This window comes from Heterocephalus glaber, unplaced genomic scaffold (assembly GCF_053883595.1).
Source record: "Heterocephalus glaber isolate CG9 unplaced genomic scaffold, H.glaber_assembly_v1.0 deba00001504, whole genome shotgun sequence".
Classification (NCBI taxonomy): Eukaryota; Metazoa; Chordata; class Mammalia; order Rodentia; family Bathyergidae; genus Heterocephalus; species Heterocephalus glaber.
Genome location: NW_028258324.1, coordinates 25526090 through 25551314, shown reverse-complemented (window position 1 = coordinate 25551314; position 25225 = coordinate 25526090). Strand labels below are relative to the sequence as shown.

Here is a 25225-nt window from a genome sequence, read left to right as displayed (position 1 = left end):
TTTGTCCATTTTTTTTAAACCACTTTTTAAAAAAATCACTTTGGTTGTATTCTTATGCTGTTAGAAATCCTGGAACTTCCTGTACCTCCCATTAGAGTGACAAAATGGCTCTAACAGCTCCTCACATCCATTTAGACTCCACATGAAAAAGAATGAACATTTTGTCCAGTAGCTCCTAGAAAGTCGCAAATTTACTATGATCAGGTTCATTTGGGTCATATACCTATCCTCCTGCAGCCATAGGCACACGCTGGGCTGATTTAGTTAGGTCTTCTCACATCTTCCACTGGGTGTGTTGGCAGCGTGGGGCAGGGGGAGCTCTATCCAAATTCTTCATTAAAAGTGCTCACACAAATGGAAATAGGGTGTATTTCTCAAAGAAAGTAGAGTGGATAAGGGGACTCAAGAAAGTGTGGTCAGTGGAGAGGTTCTTTATCCCCATTACCCACTATGTATGTGAATGAATGAGAATAGTAGTTGCTTATTTAGCGAATTGCCTGTATATTCTCTGGCTGATATACTTTGCTTTGTGTGGAGTCAGAACTCCTTGGAAACTTCTCTGCAGCAGCAATGGCTAGGAGGAAGCTACCAGTCAAAAGGGATGCACATCTGGGGGTTCTTATGTCACAGAGTGCTAGCTGATTCGCAGCAGGTCTGCGCAGCAGTCTGTGTACAGGATGCTCTCCTCTCTATGCAGAACCCTCCCAGGGCTTCTCCTTATTGGCAGACACCAGTCAGCTTTCTATCTGCCTGCATTCTGGAGGACTGAAGCTTATTTGTTTATTTGTGGGAAATTATCATTTAGCAAGTGTATGTGCCCATATGGCATAGCAGAACTTCATCAGGCTTGGAAAAGAAGTTCCATGAGATATATCCCAATTCACTGGGAGGTTCAGCCAAACTCTCTATCAGTCATCTTGTTTAGTTCTTCAAAAGAAGCTTTATATGTCATGGCCCGGGGGCATAAATGCCTCATCATCATTTGGATTCTTGAAGCAAAGCAATCATAATAGCAAACTCACTTTTAATAGTTTCAGAATTAACATCATTTATTCATCAAATTTACATCTCTTGTGTGTATAGATAAATATTTTCCTATCACATTGCTTGAAGGGTAAATCTTAAGGTCTTTAAACTCTTAGAGATTTATTTATCTAAAGCTTGTGTATGAATGAGTTAGAAATAAATATTATGAAAGCTAAATTCTCTCATTGTAAGCTGCATGAAAAAAAAAGCAAAATCTTTATGGAAAAAAACCCAGGCTAGTCGGATTTCTAATACTGGCTCTTTCTGATGGTAGAAATTTATTTTTTTTAAACCTCAGGTACAACATTTCTCAAGTCAGATGGGTTGGCTTGATGAATGAATGCTCTGTCATGGCTCCAGACAGGGTGGATGTTGTGACTGCTGCCCTGTGACATGCAGAGAGGACCCAGGTCCCTGTCTGTCGGGAAGTCCAGACAGCATGCAGGCTATGTATTTTGGCCCTCAGTGACATAGGGTCCTCCTTTCTTCTTCTAAGATTTCATGGTGCAAAGCATATTACAATAATTCAGGAAACAGCAGGGTACTTTACCCTGAAAGTCTGCACCCCAGTGTGTCAGGCAGCCTCCTGTCTGCTGCTCAGTCTTCTATCTCACTTTCTTCTGATTTACTTTCTTCTCAGCCCTCAGGGATCCCATCCTTTATAGCAAATATCTGGAATTTCCTGGGGCTTGCTTTTATGATACTGAAAAAATTAGCAAAAACCTAAGTGTTCCAATTCAATGACTGGCTAACAATATTAGGATATGTCTGAATTTTGTAACATTGTACAGAAATTAAAATGTTTTAGAAAAATATTTAATGCAGTAGGAGACTAGGATGCTATGATGCTAAGTGAAAAGTCTATATACCAAGATCTATCTACATTATGATTCAGTGTCATAATTTCTATATGTACATGTGTATAATGAATACAAAAAAGTAGAAGGAAATGAATTAAATGTTACAGTGATCATTTTTGAGTTGGAGAACTAAATATAACTTTTATTTTTTATACTTTTCTATATCTTCTAAATTTCCTACAATGATTATAAAATTAGAATATCCTATTATTTTGAAAATATGAGTAAAATAACATTATTTTAGAGTTATAGGGAATGAGAATTCTTTTCCTGTTACATGAGAAACTTTGGAAAATTTAAAATGGTATGTGTATTCCATGTAATGTTTTCCTCTTTATCTTTTCAATGATGAGATGATATAAAAATCTATAACTAATAATATATATATATTTTTTTGGTACCGGGGATCGAACTCGGGTCCTTGTGCTTGCGAGGCAAGTGGCAGAATCACTGAAATAATCCCCCACCTTATAACTAATAATATTAAACTATTAGTTGTATTAAACTTTAAATGAAAATATGTTCAAATTTACAATTGAATAAAATAAATCATCATCTATTTTAAGGAATGAAGGTTAGATACATAACAATAAAATTACTTTATTTCAAGGTAAATATAACTGCCAGATTGTAATCAAATAACAACAGTTCAGAGACATGGATATATGTACACATATATGTGTAGAATATATGCCTTTTAAAAAACAGTAAAGCATTATTAATGATATATAATCTTTTTACCACAAACTATATACACTTCTCAGCTATGAAATAAAATTAATATGACTAGGAAGACAGACCTGGGACAGAGTAACTGCTTTACAAGTAGTTTAACTTTTATGTGTGATGTTAGTAACACCATTATACAAACAAGCCACTTTGCTGGCAATGTTTTGGCAGTGTGAGTTTTTAGGACTCTGGCCAAATTTCACAAAAGATTCTGAAATATAGCGATTCCTGCTTTGTGAGTCTTTGTATAAAATGCGTAGAAGCAGGTACAAGTGGGGTCACAGTTGGTAAAAGCTAAGCAGACACAAAAGCTTTATTCCCATTGGAAACTGGGCAGAACAATTCTGAGCTCTGATCTCCTGTTGCTTGTCTGGAGATTTAACATATTCTAAACACCTTTATGTGGAAGTCAAAAATAATGGAACAAGAGAAAAATGGGGAGATTCCATTTCTGCCAGTAAAATTTTCCAAATCGACACAATCATCCAGTTTCTGACATTCTTGAGCAGCCATCAACTATTTAATGCAAAATGTGGCTCTTTGTTATTGGTGTTGTTGTTGTTGAAAAGGGAAAGCAAATCTTTTGTTCAGAGCTTTAGGAAAGTAGCTACAGTCCACTTAACTTCTGAAAAGTAGCTAATGCTCCTTTGGTAGTGAAGCACTGTCGAGGAATGTTTTTCCGGCTCCTTCCTTCACAAGATTACTTTACAGACAGGTTTTGAACATGTCACTCCACCTCAAAACACTGCATTGGCTTCTTGGCAGATGAGCTTACATTATCTGAGGGGCGGTAAGAAAGTGTGCTCATTTTTGTTGATAGGTTTGAGTGGGATTTGGCCTTTGGGGGAATGTATTTCAGAAGCTGGAGAAAATATTTTTTAAATTTTTTCCCCAGAAAGCCATAAAAAAGAGGGTTAAGGCAATTGTTAAAATAAGCTATGCAAATGGTAATGGGCATGGCGGTGTCCACAATATCTGAAATTTTGCAGTCATGTATAATGCCCAGCTGGATCAATACATCCAAAAAGGTGAATATTTGGTGGGGAACCCAGGAAAAGAAAAAGAACAGAACAATTGCCATAATTATCTTAAAAATATCATCATTTCTTGGCTTGTTCTTCTGAATTTCATAAGCCTTCTTTAGGGCCTTCCAAATCAGAGTATAACTTGTAAGGATGATCAGAAAAGGAAACATGAAACCCAGTATATTTTTGGTCAGGCCTAGGCCTATGGGGAGGGTTGAATTTTGGGATTCATAATGGAAAGCACAAACTGTGATGTTGGTGTTCTCGATGAAAAATACATTTCTGTGAATAATAACTGGCAAACTGGCCAAGCCAGCCAACAGCCAAATTATGATGCAAGTAACTTTGGCAACAAGCATTGTGCGTCGAAGACGTGACTTCATCGGGTGAACAATAGCCAGGTAGCGATCGATGCTGAGACAGGTGAGGAGAAACACACTGGCATACAGGTTGAAACTGACGCTAGCTGAAGCGATTTTACACAGGTAATTGCCGAAGGGCCAGCGGTATTCCATAGCAGTGTAGACAGCCCACAGTGGCAAAGTCAGCAGAAAGCATATATCAGCCAGTGCTAAATTCAAAAGAAAAACACTGGCCACAGTCTTCAGTTTCATGTAAAAGTAAATGACAATCACCACCAAGCTGTTTCCAAATATTCCCACCACAAAGATGATACTGTATAACGTGGGGATCATGACAAATATGTAACTGTGCCTTCCAGCTTTGGGGCAGTCATCTTGGATTCTTTTAATACCATCTTCGGTAGAAGAGTTGAGGATCATTTTGATCTCCTGAGTCGAATTAATCTCAGGCACTACACCAAATGATCCTGGAAAAAAGATAAAAATAAAAAGGTAAAATATCTAGACTCCCACTTGTAAACAGTAAACTGCTCAATCTTAAATCCAGTAACTCATGTTTAGTCTTTTTTTTTTTTACTCATGTTTAGTCTTAAGAAAAAAATTTAGATTACATTTTCTGAAGAAACATTGTGAATTTATAGTCTAAAATTATAAGCTAGGTGTAGTGGAGTGCACCTACCCCAGGACTCTGAGTCAGGATGCTTATAAATTCTGGCCCAACCTTGGAAACTTAATGAGATTCTGCCTCAAAAATAAAAAAATAGCTGGGCATGGTGGTGCATGCCTGTGATCCCAGCACTCGAGCAGCTGAGGCAGGAGGATCACTGCAAGTTTGAGACTAGCTTAGGCTATATAGTGAGTTCAAAGCCAGTCTAAACTACACAGCAAGACCCTGTCGCAAATTAAAAAAAAAAGACCAGGGGATGTAGTTCTGTTCAATGTCCTAAGTTTAATCAAAAGTACTGCAAAAAAAATCACACATATAATACATATAATTTTTAGAACATAGTGTCTATAAAGGAAATGATAAATGTCTTCCAGATAAATAAAAGTGGCATGCTATATGAAGAAAACTGTCTAGGTCCTTTTTCATTTTTTTCTGTAAGTAAACTCTACCTTTCCAGTAGATTCAAAGCATAATCTAAATATTGAAAACCACTGCTGAATTAAATTAGTTATTCAAACAACTTGAAAGTTATTCCTGAGGTAAGTGATGTTAATTTATCTTTAACATTAGAAGTATGATACATCTGTATCTTATTATTTAAACCACTTATTTCATCTCACACTCCATTTAGGTGTAGAAATTTTTAGCATTACCCCTTAAATAGTGACAATAAGTGCTTTTAGGTTACTGAGAAATTGGCATTGTGGGAATAGATTTAAAGCAGGTAAGAGGAAGGGCTCAGTATTTTGGAAAATAGCATTTTTGCCATGATTTTCCTGGCCTCTATAGGCAGTAATTGCTTATTCTTTAACTTCAACTCCATCTGGTAAAAATCTCTGAACCTCTCAATTTCATTCCGGCTAGCCACATCTGGAGTTAACTCTGAAGTTAACCATTTGTGTAGCCAGGCTGTCAAATGCCAGATTAAGCCAAGATAATCAATAAGGCTTGTCTTTGGGGAGGGCTTGAAATAGCAGCAGTTCTTCAGGATTTTAGGAAGTGTCACATGCTCAGGCAAGGGATCTACAAGGATTTCTGCAAATATTTGCTCCAATATTTTACATAATCAAAAATCAAACTGATCATTTATGTGATTTGAAAACGAACACATTTTCTGCCATCTGCGTCCATCAGGAAGTCCATCCTGGGAAGGAGACTGCAGATGCCTTCGCCACGCAAGTAATGTTATTCTTCCTATCCAAGTATTTGGTTCCATGGTCTCATTATCTTTTCATTTTGCACTCAACTGTATACAACCCAAATCTTTTTCTTCTCTTTTTGCTCATGGGAACATTAATGTCACATGTTACATTCTGTGGAAAGCCCTTTCAGCTTTTGTGATACTTTGTCTTGATATATCTGTCTTCCTCACTGGTCTGTCAGCTGCTTGAAGGGAGGCCAATTTGAATCATCCTGTTTACTACTGGAACATACCAGGAGGCAGATGACAAAGGTCTTGGGAATGAGAGTGTGTGGTCAAATGAATGAGTGACAATAAGTAACTTCAATGCTATGCAGAATATTGAGACTGACTTCTATGAGGCTTATGAAACTAATTTACAGTCTGCTCTTTTATAGAGCCTAGTATAACTACCCTGTGTCAACTTTAGCCTCACTATAAATAAGAAAACAAAAGCAAAAAAAACAGGCAAAACAACCCTTTGGTGCTTTCACAAATGTGTGGGTGAGAAGACAGAAGATGAAAAGATGGACTAATTTAATAAAACCTAGGACTAGGCTTTTAGGAGATATGGCTAGTTCTTTCTCACTTAGAAGGACTTTCCTATGCCTTGTTGACTTTTCCACTCATTTTATTAGTTATTGAACTTATGCCAATATAGAAGTATAATTTCATTAGATAAATATTCTGCATTACAAGTTAATTATTTCATGAAAGGTTTACAGGCTAAAAGTCATTCATGTCTTAATATGGATTAATGTGCCTATTTGTTATTCTTCTAACATCTAGTTTTGATCAGCTGGATTTTGTTTAGGAAAAAAAAAATTAGCATTTCCAAAGTTAAGGAAACTTAAAGGTTGAAAAGGGCCTGGTTGAATGCCAAAACTGAAAACTGGTGCAGAGGTAAATCTTTGGTTCTGCTTGAGCATAAGGACACTAAAAATAGGAAGAAATACAACGGCTATATTAGAATACCAAAGCAGGGAGGAGATTTTCCTTTCTTCCCTCTTTTCCCTTTTGATCCTATTTTGTGGGTACACAATCAGGTTGGTTCCATTAATCCTATATTTGGAGTGAGTAGAATTTTAGTGACTAGTCTGAAACTGTAATGAGCATTCATAATGGAATAGAATGGGGAAAAGTTTGCATTTGAGAGCCCAACTTACAAGAATAGTTTTGAACTCCAACTTGTTCCAAGCTGAGGTCAGTCTCTTCTTCCATTCCCACCAATTCACAATGACTACTGTTTAATATGTAATAGGTTGCTCTGAACCAGGTGGGAAAGCATCCCTGAAAACTATAGTGAAGTATTTATCATTTTAATGAGTGTATCACTTGAGAATCTGGACATAGTGTTGAATGTACTAATCAGAAGAACATTTTGCCTAAGCATTTGTAGAATGACTAAGACTGCCTGCCTAATAAGGAAACACACTTTCTCATACTTAAGAGTGGAGGAAACAGGGAGATGAATGGTAGGGGATGGAAAGAGAGAAAGAATAGGGAAGCAGAAATGCAAATAGCATATGCAGCAGGCATTCATCTATCACGTGGCCACTGAACGTCTACTGTGTGCAGGTATCAAGGATGGAAAACGACAAAAGCCACAGTCACTCTTTTCCTTTGTGGTGTTCAAGTCTAGCTGTGGGAGGCAAAAGCCTTAAAGACTGAATTCTCTCTCCTGTATTGAAGGTTGTGCCACACCTGGTTATACTAGGCATGTAAATATTTTGTCATTGTCATTGATTAAGTGTAGTGGAAAGTATGGAGTGGTAGGGTTCAGGAAGGGGAAAGGAATAAAAGAAAGCACTTAGATTCCAGGGGGTGCATGGGAAACAGAATGGTAAAAATATGAAGGCAGGCAGCTGGCTAGCCAAGGTGGAGCAGAGACTTCCCTTGAAATGTCCCCTTCTCAGCAACATCTGCAGCATCATCACTGGGAAACTGCTCCTGTAAGTTTACAGATGTTGCCTAACTCTTTTGGAGGTGTTGGGGTGAATGTGCACTGGGGATTTCTGAATATGAGGATGACATGGGGCATTCTGCTGCCACTACGAGCTTCCCCAGAGAAACATGGTTCTTAGGAAAGAGGAAAAGGTGGATCTCTGATGATTGCCAGCTGCTTTAGACGGACAACAAACTAGTGGGAAACCATGGGGATCCTTTCTTTTTGAAGCTGAAGAATGGAGTTTTGGTGAGATGCTGCAGAGAAAGATGTTCTGAGCCGTAATTCTGAGGCCTAGAAAACATTCTATTTCAGTTACATCTTACTTCTCTTTCTAGGAGGATTAGGGGCAGGTAGAGCCCAGGAAAAACACAGGAGTCCCTGAGTGCCAAGTAACAGACAGGAGGAAGAAGTTCTAGTGTTTCATTGCACAGTAGGGTGATAAAATAATGATCATGTATTATATAATCTCAAAAAGCCAGAAGAAAGGATTTTGAATGTTTTCACCTTAAAGAAATGAAAAATATTTGAGGAGGCATACATATTTCACTTGATGTAAACATTTCAAAATGGATACATATATTGAAACATTACATAGTACCTCAGTAATACGTATTGTTTTTGTTTTTATGTATTTAACAATAATTTTAAAGAGCCACCAGGAAGATCTACCTCTTCCCATTTTTTCCTATTTCTGGGTCTTGCTGTAACTTTTATGTAGGCTCTGTGATTTACATGAATTCTGTAGCACCATTTCCCTTTGGGGAAAGAAGATGAGTTTGGAGTCGAAAAATTTCTAATCGAACTGTCCTGTACCACTTGTTAATATATGTGGCTCTGAGTAAGTCACTCCATTTCTCTGAATGTGAGCCTCAGTTTCCTCATCTGTAAGAAGAGAATAGTGATTCTTATTGTACATGATAATTGTGGGAAGTAAATGAGATAATGTGAAAGTACTGGATGTATCTTTCAGATAGCAAGTGTAGATACGTTTTATTTGAACCTTACTATTATTTTTTGAACACAAATCAGGCATTTACTCAGAATGGCCATTGGTAAGGAAACCATGAGATTTTTAAAAAATGGTTTATCATTGGCAAACCTCTTTATGTTACTGTTAAAAGGCTAAAAATTTCAAGCTGTCGTTATTCAGAAGTATGGATAAAAATAGTCTTAAGCAGCTGAACAAATTTACCCCGAGTCACCAGGAACCTTCAGTCTGCTGCAAACATAGGAATTTGCTTATTGTTGCCAAGCTACCTTTAGTCACTGCTTATTTTTTAGGAATTACCTTGTACTCCTTCACAGTGTCCCGAGTCCTCAAAATAAGCATTAAAAGGAGGATTTTCTTTCTTTTCATTCTAAAAATATTTCCCCCATGTTTCTGATTACAATATTAATACCTTCTTAAGATTTTAGGCAGGCTGAAACCAATCTAATTAAATTGTTCATTACAAGCTGCTTTGTAAATGAATTTGTAATCTAAAAGAAAAAAAATACTCCATAGTTTCCTGTGATAATAAAGATAGAACTAAAAGACCAAGTAATTATATTTTAGAATCATCTTCTATCAAAGTATCTTTCTCAAATATCAAAAAAGAGCAGTCCAGTGTTTATAAGTCATTTCCTTGTAGAGTTAGACAGCTCAATAAACCATTCTGTTCAAAAACCATTTTCTTTATTGCAGTTATTTTGTCATTCAGGCTTCAGAAAGCATCTGTTTCTCTTTCTATGTGTTCCTCCATCCCAGTAATGCTGAAGAGAGCAACTGTGAGTGTATATTCATTTGTGAATTTATTCACACACAGACATTGGCAATAAAATTATTAAGGAGTCTACTTGTTTCTTTGTAAAACTCTATCCTTATTTTTAAACTTTCTGTTCGTATTTCATGGAGTCTATATTTTTCTTTATTTCTTCAAACATTTTTAGCATTGGTATGTTGAGTCTCTACCTAACTGTTCCTTGGTATAAATTCTATTTGTTGATCTGTCAATACTCTTGTGGAATTCGCCTTCTCAGATTTTGTAATATTTGGCTGAGTGCCCCTCTTTGGTGGCAGTGAACTTCCTTAGAAATTTGTCGATCTGGATAGTGGCAACTTGTGAAACTTATGCTTGGACATACAGCACTCATTTGATCTGGAAAAGTTTTTAATTTTCATTTGTGAGCTTAGTTTTCAACTCATAATTTTTTTCTGCAGATACTCTAGATTAGACCATCTACCTACTTCTGTACTTTGGTAGTATACTAAAATTTTCTAGTCTTTGGTCACGAATAGTCAATAGTTTTTCATTCCTGGCATTAACGAGCAATCCCAGATTTAAGTGCCTTTAGGAATGCCTCTAGTGCCCCTGACTTCCACACTGGTGCAGTTGGTAAAACTCTTCTCAGCTGTGTATCCAGTATTAGTCCTTCTCTGAACTATGTGGTCTTAACTCATGTATAGAGTTGTGATCTAGGATTTGGGACTTAGAGCAAGAACGATAATTTCTATGCCTGCTTAATCCATTTGTTCGTTTTGGTTGGAAATTGCTTTGCACAGTATTTGGAGGTAATACTTAAGTTGCTTGAACACTGTGAGTTTTAGATTACATTCATGCCTTTTGATGAAACACCCAAGCCTTTCTGAGCTGCACTTATCTCCATGCTAGTAATCTTGCCAGCTATGAGAGAGGAGCATGGAAGTGTGCCTGGAACAGTGGGACAAATGTCTGGAATTGATCTCAAGTCAGACGCACAGGAGAATACCACATTCTTGGTTGGCAATCCTGATCCAACTACTCTATGCTAAATGCTTTCCATGGAGATGATTTTGTTCACCCTTATAATTTCTGGGTGAATATTTCAATCAATACAAAACATATTTCATTGAAATTATTGATATCATACTAATGAAATATTGAAGATCTAACTCCTCATATGTCTAAGTGATAAATGGTGGTTTCTGGCCCTCTTCTTAAGTTAATAACACCCACTGTGGTCTGATCTCATACAAAATGAAAACAGGGCAAGCAGCTTTCTTAATTCTTTAAGTACCAATTGTACTCAGCTGTGGTTTTGGTAGTTAAATGTTCCACCTCCCCAACTAGTTTTCCCTTTTGCTTCGTCCAAAATATCCCCAAACCCAAAGAACCCAGCTTTATGAAAGAAAATTCATAACTTCCTTGTAACCTAGGACATAAATATCAATGAAAGTAAAATGTTAATCCCATGTTTTAGCTTCTTGGGAATTATTCAAGACAAGTATCTAATAATGAGGCATAAAGTACAATTAAACTTCTCTCCACTCTAGAAATCTCTATCTATTATAAACTATAGTTTAAACAACTCATTGGGATGAATATGTCAGGGCTTCTTATTTCCTCACTATCTAAAACTTTTGGCTTTTGTTGTTTTTATTTTATTTCAAAAAGGAAAGAAAAACAAGGGTGAAGGATATGAGTTCAAGTCTAATTCATGTACTTTAAATATCTTCCTCTGAGATGCTAGCATTAGTAAAAAATATTATGTCAAAGATGAAGGCTCCATGGGAGCCTGGAGAGAGGTTCCAGAGAGTAGGACAAAAGAAAATGAAAACTAACTTGGAGGACAGCCTATATATAAATGAATTCCTGTCTTCTTACACTCCCAAATTCTCCAAACTTATGAACTTACAGAATTTCCCCATTAGAATCATCACCACATTTCAACAGATTAGCATATTGGCCATGATGGGGAGGAAACATCATTTTAACAATATGGCTCTTGGAAACTGCTCACAGATTTCCTTTTTCAACAGATGGAGAAAACAGTACTAATGTGGGCCTCTCAGTCAGTAACTATTGCTTCATGCAACTCAAGAACAAAGCCTTATATTTCTTGTGTGAAACCACTGTACTTTAACTTTGAGAATTTCATTCTGTAACAGAAACTGTATATTTCACATTAAATTCTACCCTTTAGAAATTCTAACACTATTATAGTATTTTTGGATACTTATAATTTTATGCTAGACATTATTGCTTACATAGCAATTCATTACAAATTAAAGTTTTTTTAAACAAACCACCTAACCACAAATTTTAAATGAAAAGGAGTAAATATTCAATATACTGTACAGTTTCTCCAAATTGCTCAGTGTTCTGATTGCAATAGGGATACACTTGTGCAAATCAGTCCTAGACAATGTGGAGAGACACTTCTACTTCTGGATTTCAAGGCTGGGAGACCTTGAACCAGTTGCTTTTATATCTTCCAATTGGTTACACACTTCAAAAACAGAATTTCAAATCTTTCTTCTTTCTTTCTTCTGAAATCTTTCTTCTTTACATGTATCATGTAAAGACATGGGCAATTTGACTTCACAAGTAGAAATGACCTGTGATGTATCATAAAATCAGTTGTCTATTTATATTTATTTTTACTGATTTTTTTGTACCAATTTAATAATATTTTATATAGGGCTGGGGATTTAGCTCAGTGGTTTGGCCGCCTGCCTTGCAAGTGAAAGGTCCCAAGTTCGATCCCTGGTACCCGCTCCCCCCAACCAAATAATAATATTTTATATAAAACAAGAACTCTGTCCCAGCACTCATGAGGCTGAGGCAGGGGGATCACTGTGAATTTGAGGCCAGCCTGGGCTACATAGTGAGTTCAAGGCCAGTCTGAAGTACAGAGTGAGACCTTGACAAAACAAAACAAAACTAACAAGCAAACAAATAACCAACCGAAAAACACCCACAAGAACTCTATACTAAAAATGAAAAACATTTTATCTTTCACCAAAGATGATCAACAAAACAAAAAGTTTTACCTTTTATCCAAGATGATTAAAGAAACTTGATGTAAGATTATTAGGGTTACAAGATTTTCCCCTTTATTTTAAAATTTTAGCTAGCACTTAAAGAAATGTTTCTGATGTATCCTGGTTATGACCTGAGAATACTGAGTCAAAGTGAAGGTTCTGGGTCCTTCCCAGACTAGCTTGTTTTACTCCATTTATCAGTAAAGGCTGTGAGCCTCTCAGGAATTCTTGCTTTACTTAGCAGCCCTACAAGATGAAATAGTACAGGCAGATTGATTCGTGGTTGAAAATCAAAATTAAAACCATGCCCTGTTGTTAGGGAGTCAATATTACATTGTCCTATGAAATGTGAGGTACAATGTGACATTATTAAAGTAACTCATGCAAAGTGAACCTAGTCTCAGATTGTGGGAAAATACAACTTTTCAAAGTTTAGCTAACTCATTAGTGTGGTTCAGTTGTTCAGATGAAAAGACTTAGGTGTGGCAGAGTATCAGAAAAGAAGCTCATGGTTAGGTATCATTTAGTATTTGAAGTACTATGCTAGTCAACATTTTGAAGAATTAAGGGACTCTCATCCTACAATAAAGAATGCTGTAAGGATTATGTTCATTTGATTTTACCATAGTTAAAATTCTTTTTCAAATGTCAGCCTTGTATCCATCATACTTTATTTTTTACTTCCTCTACCATTAAAATTGTGAAAATTGAAGCACAGCAGAATGGTCTGCCAGAGAGGCACCAGCCTGGGGTCCTGGCCGAATTGCTCTGCCACAAACCAGCCACACCATCTACACTGGGAATTTATCCCCTTACTTTGTTATTCCCTAAACATTACAAAATATTTAGAATGGGAATACCAACACCTGTTCTCATTTCTATCTCATCATTGGCGGAGTTAAAAACTGAGATCTTTGGAATATATAAAAAAGCACTTGAGACATGTAGCCATTTTATAATCAGGGGTAAGAGAAATGAATGTAATGAAAGAAAGCTCAGCTTTTAAAGAGTAATGAAATTTTTATATTCAGAAATATTTTCACTATCATTCTCTAGTGTCTTTAAGAATTACAATGAGGGGCTGGGGATTTAGCCCAGTGGTTTCGCCCTCTGCTGCACAAGCGCAAGGACCCGAGTTCGATCCCCAGTACCAAAAAAAAAAAAAAAAAAAAAAAAAAAAGAATTACAATGAGGCACTTAGTTAGTACTGGAAGAAGGTGAAATGGGACATGTATAGGGGTTCTACATTTAAAATTGTGGCAGCAAGTATTTGGGTACAAACTAGGGCCCTTAGGTCAAATCTGACAAGCAGACATATTTTCTTTGTCCCTAAGTGTTTAAAGATTTGAGTCCTCTGTGATACCCACTATCTTCTATGTTTTGATTCTTCAGGTCAGTACTGTCTAAAGAAATATAATGTGAACCACACATGCACTTAAAATTTTTTCTAGTAGCCACATTAATAAAGAGAAATTCATTTTGATAACATTTTATATAACCCAATATATCCAGACTATTATTTAATGTGAAAATTATTGGCATTTATTTGTAACATTTCTTCAAAATCCAGAATGTAATTTAAGCATCCGACACATCTCAGTAGCTACCTTCCCAGTGCTCCTCTTCCCCGGGCTGGCTGTCGGAGTGGACAGCTCAGCACAGGTGCTTCCTTCACCAAGGTCTCTAATAAATGCTGGTGTCTGCAGCCTCAGCTTCACTCAGGAGTTTGCTAGAAGTGCAAATGTCAGGCTCCACCCAAGATGTACTGAATCAGAAACTCTGTGGGTGGGGTCCAGCAAGCTATGTTTAATGAGCTCTCTAGGCGATTCTGATGCATACTAATATTTGAAAAAGACTGCATTGCAGGCATCTTGATTTGCAAGTGTAGTTTAAATGCTGATAACCATGATTAATAGGCACAACCAAATCCAATGCACAATAAAAGTACTCTGAGCTAAAATGTTTTAATTTGGCCTCACAAAGCATCAGAAACTGAAGTGTGAGAAATTCTTAATACTGCTTAAGAATTATTCATTAAGTATGTGTTCCTTTACACATTTACGTCTGGCTTAGCTAGGTATGTCTAGCAGGATATCATCTAGTAAAATGCTCTTTGTACCTACTCACAGGTATCTAAAATTCTTTTACCTTGTGGGATGGGGTGAGGTACCACTTCTACACCTCCCATTAGAACTAGGATCTACTTGGGGAGGAAACACAGTGGCTCAGGGGAGAGTCAGGGTTAAGGTAGTGGAGAAAGAATAATGACAGGAACCAAAAGATCTGAATTCAGCACATGACTTGCTTCTTATGGGCTGACTTTTCACTCAACCTGTGATTCATTTCCTCCAATTGGGAAGTATTAACAATGATGTTCATAGTGGACGATGATGAAGCACATGTCTGTCCAGTCTGGTTCATAGAATTGTTGGACATACCAAATGAGATTATGTATATGGACTTCCTAGAGCTTGGACCTTTTGTTAGTGTTATAAAATTCACACTATGTTCTAAATGACTATTTCCCCCTGCAAGCAAATTTGGATAGGAGAGATAAGGAAACTTCTAGAAGTAAACAAGCTAAAGTACAAGCAAGGGGTGGACTTGGGGAGAGGAGCTGAAAAATACTATTAAAAAGCTGCTTGTCCTGGACTACTTTGATAAGTTTTCTTACATCCTATATAATTTAAAAATATGAATTATGATGATACTACACCAATGATTGGGAAACAAAATTTTGACCATCCTATCTGCCTTTTTTGCCACTCCACTGCTTTTCTACGTTGGGCTATTCGGGCTTTCTAATTAAACAGACTGTGATAACAGGCATGGATTTTGGGCCAATAAAAGGTAAACAACACTTTCCCAACTGAAAAATAAGATGAGATACCAGGGGCTGCTGTTTCCTGTGAAAACTTCATTAGCAATAAATGAGTTACCAGATGTCACACATCAGATTTGAAATTAAAATATATTTCCTGCATTTGTGTGAGTCCAAGTGGGAGTTTAAAATGAACTCTTTTCAAGAGAGCTAAATAAGATAATGTACCTTTTCTACCTTGTGATAGTTTGTTCCTCCTCTAAATGTAAAATCAGATGCATCTCTTGGTTTGTAAAGTGGCAAAATATAGCATTTCTGCCTGGGAGGGCTGGGTGGTGAAGCAGCATATTCCTCATATAGCAGCAACTGTAGAAGGAGAAGGGGGACATTTTTGAACATTTTGTGCCTCACCAAGACCACCACCTCCTCTTGTTTTACTTTGCCCTGAGAATTTCTCTTTTTCTCACCTTCACTTTCCACAATGGATGTTTGGTTTTATCACCATCAACAAAATTGTTCAAGTTAGCAATTGTCAACGTCAACCCTACTCTTCTTGAACTGTGGTGTAACAACAAGCTTGTTAATGCTACCCTTTCTTCATAAGATATTAAAACTCTCCTCTTGTCCTTCCAGCTAGCTAAGCTGATTCTGTTCTTGTCCTCCAAGTTGCAAACTTCCAACCCGAAAGCAATTGTGGTTAGGGAGGGAACCCAGCAGTAGGAAACAGAAAAAGCTCAATTTCATCTGAGCCAGCAGAAATTTCAAATGATAAGCTGGTATGATGGAAATATCTGACACATTCTAGTTTTTATAAACAAACATTTTTGGCTGAACTTCTTCCTTTGCAATTTCAAAATCTTTGCAGTTATTCATTCCAGCTGAAGACCATGGCTATTTGAAATCTTTTGTTTATTTTTCCTGCACAATTAATTTTAATTCTTATCTCCCATAAGATAGGAGAAGTCTATAAATAAATTGAGAGTGAAACCCTCCTCTCAGAGAAATATTTATGTAGAACTTCTCTATACATAGAAATCACCCAAAGTACTTAAAAAGTTTATTTCTTCATCATTACCCAATGTTATACACTGGGGAGGCAGGAGCTACTGCACTCTGACCTTCACATAAAGATAGATAGAGTATCCTTGAGATGATTAGCTATGTCAATGGGAAAAAATGTCAATTTAATCTTTTTCACTATATAACTGAGCACAAGGTGACATACAAGTGTCCAATTAAGCTTAAAGAATGTAAAATTATTTTACTCTTCTCTGTATTTCTGCAGGTATCTGATTTATAATTGAAAGGACACAATGATGGCTTAATACTTACAGTACTATTTATCATTTATAATTCAATGAATATTTACTGTGTGCCAAGTATTGTATTAATTGCTTTAATCTTTGTAAGAACTCTTTGATGGAAGACATTCTCATTTCTATTTTTAAGATGAGACAAACTTAGAGAGCAGGTCTTTCCATTTTTGACATCCTATAAGTAATATTTCAAAGCTTCTATTATTAGTACTTTTATTTTTTGCAATGTCATCTGTTCATAATCTATTCCAGTGCTTCTCAAGCAGAGAGACGATTCTATCCTCTCGGGCCATTTAGCAATACATGGACACATTTTTCATTTTTAAAACAGGGGAAGGGATAGGAAAGGGATTATTAGCACCTAAAACTTAAAGACAAGTAATAATGCTAATTATTTTACCATGCATGGTAAACATTATCTAGCCCAAAATGTCAATATGCTACTATTGGGCCGGGGATTTAGCTGAGTGGTTTCGCCGCCTGCTGCGCAAGCTCAGGGACCCGAGTTTGATCCCTGGTACCAAAAAAACCCACAAAACACAAGTATGCTACTATTGAGAAACCCTGCCCTGGGCCCTATTTTTTTTTTTTTTTTAACTTTGATAGTTTGCAGCTCTTATATGGGATAAGTTAACTATACATTGGATTTTATTGATAGCTTTTGTTTCATGTTTTATGTGTTCCCAGGAAAACTATAGATCCCCTAAAAGATAGGTTCTGAGAATTTTCTAGAATGCCAGAAATCTACACCAATACATTGGAAGAGAGACTCAGTGTGGATTCATCATAGAAACTTCAAGGACTCTATGGCTATTGTGGTGACCCCAAGGCCTCCACTAGAGGGAGGCAGCCACTTACTCCGGAAGTCAAACCCTGCCCCCTGGTGGCATCAGCACCATAGACATTCCAGTGGGAGCCAAAGAGCATCCATCTATGCTCTTAGGGCATGAACTCATTTTGCAGTATTTGAATATAAATTCAGCTTTATTTTTACATTAACTATTTTTTCTATGTGGAGCAGCATGTTAAATATGTAACATGTCATCAAGGTTCACAATTAAACCAAGTAGAGAAAAGTGGGAAAGAAAAAGTACACATACATGTAGGAACACATGATACTTTTTGGAGTTTTGGCAACCAAAGAGTTTAGTTATTTAGCTTGATTTTCTGTTACTTGCAACCCCCTTTCCGAATACACACATATAAGGCCACAATACTAATAGTTTATTGGTTCTTCTGATATTTTATCTTCAAATTTCTTATAGTGTAGTTCTAGAAAGAAAGCACCATGAAGTTTGAAATACCAGCTAAATCAGAGGAAATTACACTTTCCTCCTTTTCCCATTAAGAACTCTATTCTTTTACTATGAAAACTCTACTGATCATCTTATCAGAAAGTGCAGCTTTTTCTGTATACCGATGCCAAGTGAGTAACATTTTAGTGAGGCATTTGAAGTTGTGATATGCAACTCAGTGGGAGATAAACAAGGTCATTTACAAGGTCTTTTCAATGAGAACAACAGAGCTTTCAAAAGATGCATGCAGTGTGTCCTGGATAATCAGGGTAAAGCAGAAACGAAGAAAAAGCCTATAAAGTACAAAAATAAAGAAGCAGTCAGAGAGAAACACTCAAAATTAGGAATGAAAAGATATGGAGAATGCTGATGTTAAATACTAATATGTAAAAAAGCACTGAGTGAAAGAACAACATAATTTAAGAATTTGAAGAGTGGGATTTTGGTTTACTGTAGAATTAACAGGGTTAAATATCGCATGGTTTTTCTCATATGACAAACTCAATATATAAAGAAAGAGCAAAATAAAATGCAGATAACAGGAAGTAGCTAGCTAGATATTTCTCAAATGGGAAAGGGATCAAGAGATGGTGGGGAGGAGGGAAGCAGAAGTGGGTGAAAAAAATTAAGATGTGTTATGCACATGGACCAGCTCCCACAAGGAATGTAATCACTATGTACTGCAAACATGTACTCATAAAAAATAAAAATTGTAATTTGTTGAAAATACTAAAAAAAAAAAATTAGAACAAACATTGGCCTAAGTTTAGTGATGAGGTTCTCAGGGGTTTTCTTTGCCTTTCAAGAAATCAAGACCTCAAACAATTCATTAAATCTTCACTGGACTTTGATCTGACAAATGGAAAGGATACCGCCAACCCTCTACCTTGACCTTGGAAGAATACTGTGTGTTTAAAATGATTTTCCTCTCTACACATACATTCAGTATGGATAGACTACATAACAATAAAAACAAGTTTAATAAGTCACTAGAGTGGAAAGCTAATCTATATACCAAGAGATATATATTCAGTACTTAGAAACTTAAAAGGGAACATTAGCTAATGTTAGCAATTCATCAGCTGTCTGCCTATAGGAAACAATCCTACTACAAGCTTTGCACTCACAAAGGTTGGGGTTAAGGTCCTGGCTCCAATTCCGATTAATCATGTGATTCACTAATTTACTCCCTCTTTGGCCTTAGTTTCCTTATCTTTAAAATGGGATTAAAACCAATTGTGTACAGTTAATATGAGGGTTAAATAAAAAATGGGGAAAAAGAGAACTGTATATTGCACATTTCTATTATTACTATACCTATATTTTCAATATATATTCATATATCACCACACATATACTAAAATATCTCCATAAAATTTTACCTTACATATTCAATTTCTCACATTATTACACATTACTAATTGATTGGCATGTTGTTAGAAATCCTTTTAACATAATAATGTGGTAATATAATCTGTTGGTCACCCTATAAAGCAATTTAAAGATTGTTTTTAAGGACCGAAAATGGTAAGTATCTAAAATGAAGGTTATTTCCAATTAAGTTAGAGAAGCAAAAAATAAAAAAATCATACCATAGATCTTTGGTTGCTGAATCATGTTTTAACTAGTTAAATGAAGAAAATTCTTTTAAAATTCAGGGTGCAGAAAAAAAACTATATGCCTATTGCACCCCTAATATTCACATAAGTCTCTTCCTTGAATTATCTGACTGAACATGTGGTAATTGTTGTTCTTTAATATGATTTCATGAGTTCACTTTCTAATAATTATACAACATGTTGTTTTGGTAATAACATTTTTGGTATTACTTTATTGCTATATAAAATGGAAAAACAAATTAGGCTGATTTTTTTTGGCTCAGAATAAGGGAAGCATATTTGTGAGGTTCATTAGAATTTTGTGAGAATAATATAATATGCTAATAATTTTAAATATTTTGTTGTGAAGGGGTTCCAGTTCAGAGAAAATATGTTTTAGAAACCAGTCTATCCCAGTAGCCACAGCTGTACGCACTAGGGAAAAATCAGATTAAAACGATTCCCTAGACATATCACATAGCTTATGCTATACTAAAAATGAAGGTATTCTCTTTATATAAAAAGTCATTCTGTACCCATTGTGGTGCACACATTTGTAATTCCAGCACTCTGGGAGGCTGAAGTAGGAGGATTGCAAGTTTGAGCCCTGCCTGGACAAATTTGACTTAGTGAGACCCTGTCTCAAAATTAAAAAAAAAAAAAAATTAAAAAGGCCTGAAGATGTAGCTCAGTGTTAAGGACCTAGCTTCAGTCCCCAGTACCACATACACATACAAAAGGTCATCCTGCAACTACGACCTCCTTTCAATTTATGTTTGGAGAATAGCTTTATCTCAGTATGTGTCAGGAAGTCACAGAAATTTCTGAGATACAAGGAAATATGTGAATTAAATTTGTTGCTTCTTGTCTTCCAAGAACTATATGCCTTTTGTCTTAGTCAACATATATAATTACTAAATTACCAATGGTATTTTGGCTGTCAGATTAGTCGAGTGAAGTCTATTTTAACCTATAATGTAGTTGAACTACTATACTTTAGTCTTTTGCTTCCCTTGAAACAACTTAAGTCAGAGATGCACAGAATTTTATTGCTGGAAAGGTGCCTAGAAATTATGTTCTCCAGGGTTCACATAATCAAATGCTTAAGGGCCCTGGGAGAAACAGAGATGGTTGAAGTGGGCATGCTGGTGGAAGGCTTGCCCTTCTCTCAGAGGCATGCAGATAATTTTCTTTGCAGCTATAGCCAAATGTGGGAATTGTGATGGGGGGGTACAGCTGATTTTTTAAGATAAGCAGAAACTTCTATACGATATGTGAAATATCTTACTTTGAAGTGTTTTTAATGCAAATGCCAACACTGGAATGAAAGAGAACTACTCTGCAGGTCACATCAGTGTTGGTTTTGGGGTTGTTGATCTGCAGCTTAGGATCCAAGCCAACCACTGAGAGGTAGTTTTACAACTGAGAAAACAGACTCTAAGCCATAGCAAGATGCTGTAGACCCCATACCAATGTCTTTATATGACACTAAATATTTAGGGATCTCTTCTTCCATTTCCACATTCAAAAACACTCCATGGCTCAGGAGCTAGAGTGGGAAACACACAGAGATGTGTTGGGATGAAGTATTCTCCACCACTCTGTCATACAGTCAGGCTTCTTTGTCTGCATGTGCATGAGAAAAGCCTGGTTCAGAGTCTGAGAAAGGTTTTAGGAGTCAGCCTGAAATGCACCCCACCACACCCCTTTCTGTATTTTTGCTAGCAACTTTTTTTTCTACTCTTATTTTTCTATACTGTGAAAGATAGTTATGTCTCTTAGAGCTGCATTTCACTGGAGTGATGGCCTCACAGGAGTGATTACAGCACAGAATCTATTACATATGAGTGTTCTTCCATAGTATTATCATTATCATTATTATTATTATTATTATTTGGTACTGGGGATCGAACTAAGGACTTTGCTTGCAAGGCAGGAGCGGTGCCACTGAGCTAAATCCCTGGACCTCTTGCATATTATTTTGACATTTACTCAACAACTAAAATTTGGCGTCTAAAGGTTATCAGTCGTGAAAGAATGATCCTACTTCCTAGAGCCACATTGACTCACTAGCATTAGTTATATTTCTAGTGAGAAAGTGAAATTTAAAAAAAAATTAAAAATTGTTTTGTACAAGAGGGAAGTCCAGTCTGTAACTCCACTGGGGCTAGAAGTAGAAGTTCCTTGCTTTGAGTTTTGACCCTACATTTATTACAATTTGATTTTGGTCATAAGCCACCTCCTCTTTTTTGCTTACTTATGAAATGGAGATAATGTTACAATGAATAATCAATGGAATAATCTATAAGATTAGGGAAAGGAACATCCATAGACAAGAATCAGCTTTTAAATAAAGGTCTGAAACCAGGTGTGATAGCACACACCTGTAATCCCAGCGACTTGGAAGGTGAGGTAGAATGATCACAATGCCAGCCCCGGCAATTTGGCAAGATCCTATCTAAACACAGGTGGGGGTGAGGACTGAGGATGTAGGTCAGTGCTCCCTGCATTCAGTCCTCAGTACTGCAAGAAAGACGGACAAGGCTTAACGACCCTCTTCCCCCTTCGCTGGGATAACCTGAGCCCTTTTCTCTCGCTCAGACATGCTTGTCTTATCTGTTGCCTTCTTGCCAACTGATGACCTTTTCCTTTCCCTTCGGATTTGCTGGTAAAGGGGCTAGAGGCCAAAAAAAACAACTTGCCTTTACCCAGGACCCACAAACAAAACCCAAATTTGTCTGAAATATTTTGCCAAAGCTTCACTAACCCAGGATTGTAGAATCATCAACAGAATCTATGTAATTTTGCAGTAATAAAAATCTCATTTTTCTTACACCTTAATTTAAAATAATCATTTTCGGTAAACTGTGAAGTCAGAAGAATGCATAAAACTATTAATTGAGAACATCTGCCCACAATTATAAATATATGGAACTCACTCAGCTTACAAGCAGTACATTTCCGTTTGAAATGAAAAGATTTTTCGTTAAAAGAGTGATTCTTCTGACATTAAAATTCTGAGCTACTAATGTAGTAACATAAGTGAAAAAAATAATAAAATCCTATGGCTTTTTTATTGCATGTTTATTTAGGCCAAACCAGTATGAGGCAGCTAGATTAATTACTTTTATACTGTTAAGTACTGTACATAGTTAATTATTTCATCTAAGTCGTGTCTGAGCCAAACCTGTGAATTACTATTCATGCAGGGCAATGATGATAATTTATGTACTCCCTCCATGCTACAGCTTGTTAATATATTATTTTTGATTTGAAACTAGATGTTAAAAGTTTGTAAGAGGCTTTTAAAGACTACCCCATGGCATAAGTTCTAAAATTATGAATTTCAAAATTATGGTTGATGGCATGCTATGATAGGAATTTATTTAGATGATGGAATTATAATTTGCCCTGAAAAATTGTTCTCTTACGTTTATTCTGATCTTTTGACCCTTTGGTTTTCACTTGTGTTTTTAGATTCTGCTTGATTCTATGATGTGGCTATTCTTTGGGCCCTTAGTTGTATTTCTGCACACCATGACAAGCACAAAACCTGTTATCACCCACTCTCCCAACTGGTCACTCAAACATTTGATTGTGGCTACAAGTGTCCCATAACATTGAGTACTTAGAAAGATGCTCACAACCACTATAAACTCATCAAGCTAAGGTGATATCAGTGAATCCAATTTTACAATATAAAATCAGCTTTTGAACGGTTCAATAACAAGCTCCCAGAAATATTTGTACATAGTCAAGTGAAAGTCCTCTCAATGTTTTATAAATTCAAAACTCGACTTTTAAGACACATCATTCAATTTTAAAAGAAAAAAGAAGAAATCATAAGGATGAAAAGTATAATTAACAAAATAAAGAGCGATATTATGGAGCCTGCCTTGTGTTCCCAGAGTGGCCCTGAACAAGTCGCTTTAGCATGGTCTGAGAGCAAAGCAATCTTAGGCTTCACCTCAAACCTCCTAGGTCATAATCTTCATTTTAAGAAGATTCCCCAGGCAATCTGGATGTCCATTAAAATTTGAGTCATGCTAGTCTGGAGGTGTATTTAGTAGCCATTTACACTTGTACATTAATTATGTAACCCAGAGAACCTACACATCAGGACATGAGCCCACATTGCTGGAGTGTGGCTATCCATGGGGAGAAGCTGAAGCCAGAACAGACAAACGGGACTTCTGGAGACCCAGTTTTCAGGAGGAGATTTTAGAATATGGAGGAAGAAAAGTCCCAAATAAAGCAAGTGAAAAGAAAATATATTTCATATAACATAATACTTGTGAGCTTTATTCCTATATCACTGAAAAAAATACTGCTTGGCCTTTGGTCAAAATGTCCTGCTTGTTTTAGAGGAATTAACATCTAAAAGAATGTGGTGTGCTCCAGCTATTCTCAAAGCACATTTTAACTTCTTTTTGTTTCTATGAAATATGTGAATTTTGACACGTAAGTAATTTTAATCAGCAACTGTTCTGTTTAAAAAGCAGGCCCCTTCTGCACAATTGCCTTTTCTTACAAAGGTTTTCAAACTGTTCAACCACTAGAGGTCTGTATTACCTATTTTTAAAAATCATAACTAACTGGCTGAGAATTTTACCCCTCAATTTAAGGCATAACACTGGGAAATAAAAACCATAGCACTTTAAGAAATGAAGAAAACCTAATAGGAGCCCTTCCATTTGGAAAGAGACTAAGACTCCTCTGCTATTTCTGGGAGGCAGCTGAGTGCACCTTCATAGTCTCAAACATAGAAATCAATGGCCAGTCACAAATGGAGGGAGAAAATTTATTTTCTGCAAAGAACCCATGAAAAATAGTCTCCACATATATTTAAGATCTCTGTTTTAATTTTAAAATTTAAAGCATTTATTTTCCTATTGGAATGAAAGAAAAACTGAAATAACTGAGTTAATTCTCAGTTCATTTAAAACAACAATTTAATCACTTTTAGGAGGAGTTTTAAATAAAACTTTCTTTTACTGGTCTATACCATATTAGTTTAAAAATTAATGTTCTTTTAGGCTTACTTTACATGGCTCTTCTGACATTTTGTACATTAATTCATGAACCTGGGCTTGCCTGGTTAGATTTTAATAGAGTCATAATGCTTTCTGGTGGTACCTACTGTAAGTTGGTTCCCCCAGGTTTTAACTGTACTCCTTGTTCATGTGGGAATTTTCACGAGTAGTCCATTGGAGTTTCTCCTCTGCCAGCAGCAGCCCAGGCTCTGAGCCTTCCAGAAGCCTGAAAATGAGGTTTTTCATTTAGAGGAGCACCTTATTAGAAATGAAAAAAATCTTCTCATAGCATATGGAGCAGACCTCCTAAAGTATCGCATTCATATATTCACATATTTAAATAAAACAGTAGAAAATATCACAGACATAAAAGCTACAATTTACTGAGTACTGCACCGGGGGTTTGGATTCTGATGCTAGACTTCACAGATTCTAATTACATCTGCATTTGGAGTAAGTGGCTACATTTGTTGCCAGGCAAGGTGTAATGATAAGAGGCTCCCCTCTTTTAAAAGGCATTATTACATAATGTTCCTGGCCTGTGATGCCTCTGGAAGCATAAGCAGGTCTAGTGTGGCTTCC

At 36.4% G+C, this 25225-nt stretch overlaps 1 protein-coding gene across 13 annotated transcripts in view; it reads right to left on the bottom strand.

Moving 5' to 3' along the window:
• Nucleotides 1-2461: 2461 nt before the first annotated feature.
• Agtr1 (angiotensin II receptor type 1) overlaps nt 2462-25225 on the bottom strand; it is a 41631-nt gene continuing 18867 nt past the window's right edge. For 3 of the 13 annotated variants that reach the window (XM_087186313.1, XM_021252849.2, XM_087186312.1), the window contains 2 exons: nt 24751-24869; nt 2462-4469 (listed from right to left, as the gene is read on the bottom strand). In XM_087186313.1, coding sequence (XP_087042439.1) covers nt 3343-4422 — 1080 coding nt within the window. In that variant the 5' untranslated portion in view covers nt 4423-4469; nt 24751-24869 and the 3' untranslated portion in view covers nt 2462-3342. Of the gene's footprint in view, nt 4470-15629; nt 15768-24746; nt 24870-25225 lie in introns of all 13 variants that reach the window. The other 10 variants (XM_004834413.3, XM_021252825.2, XM_021252841.2 and 7 more) reach the window with 6 other exon arrangements.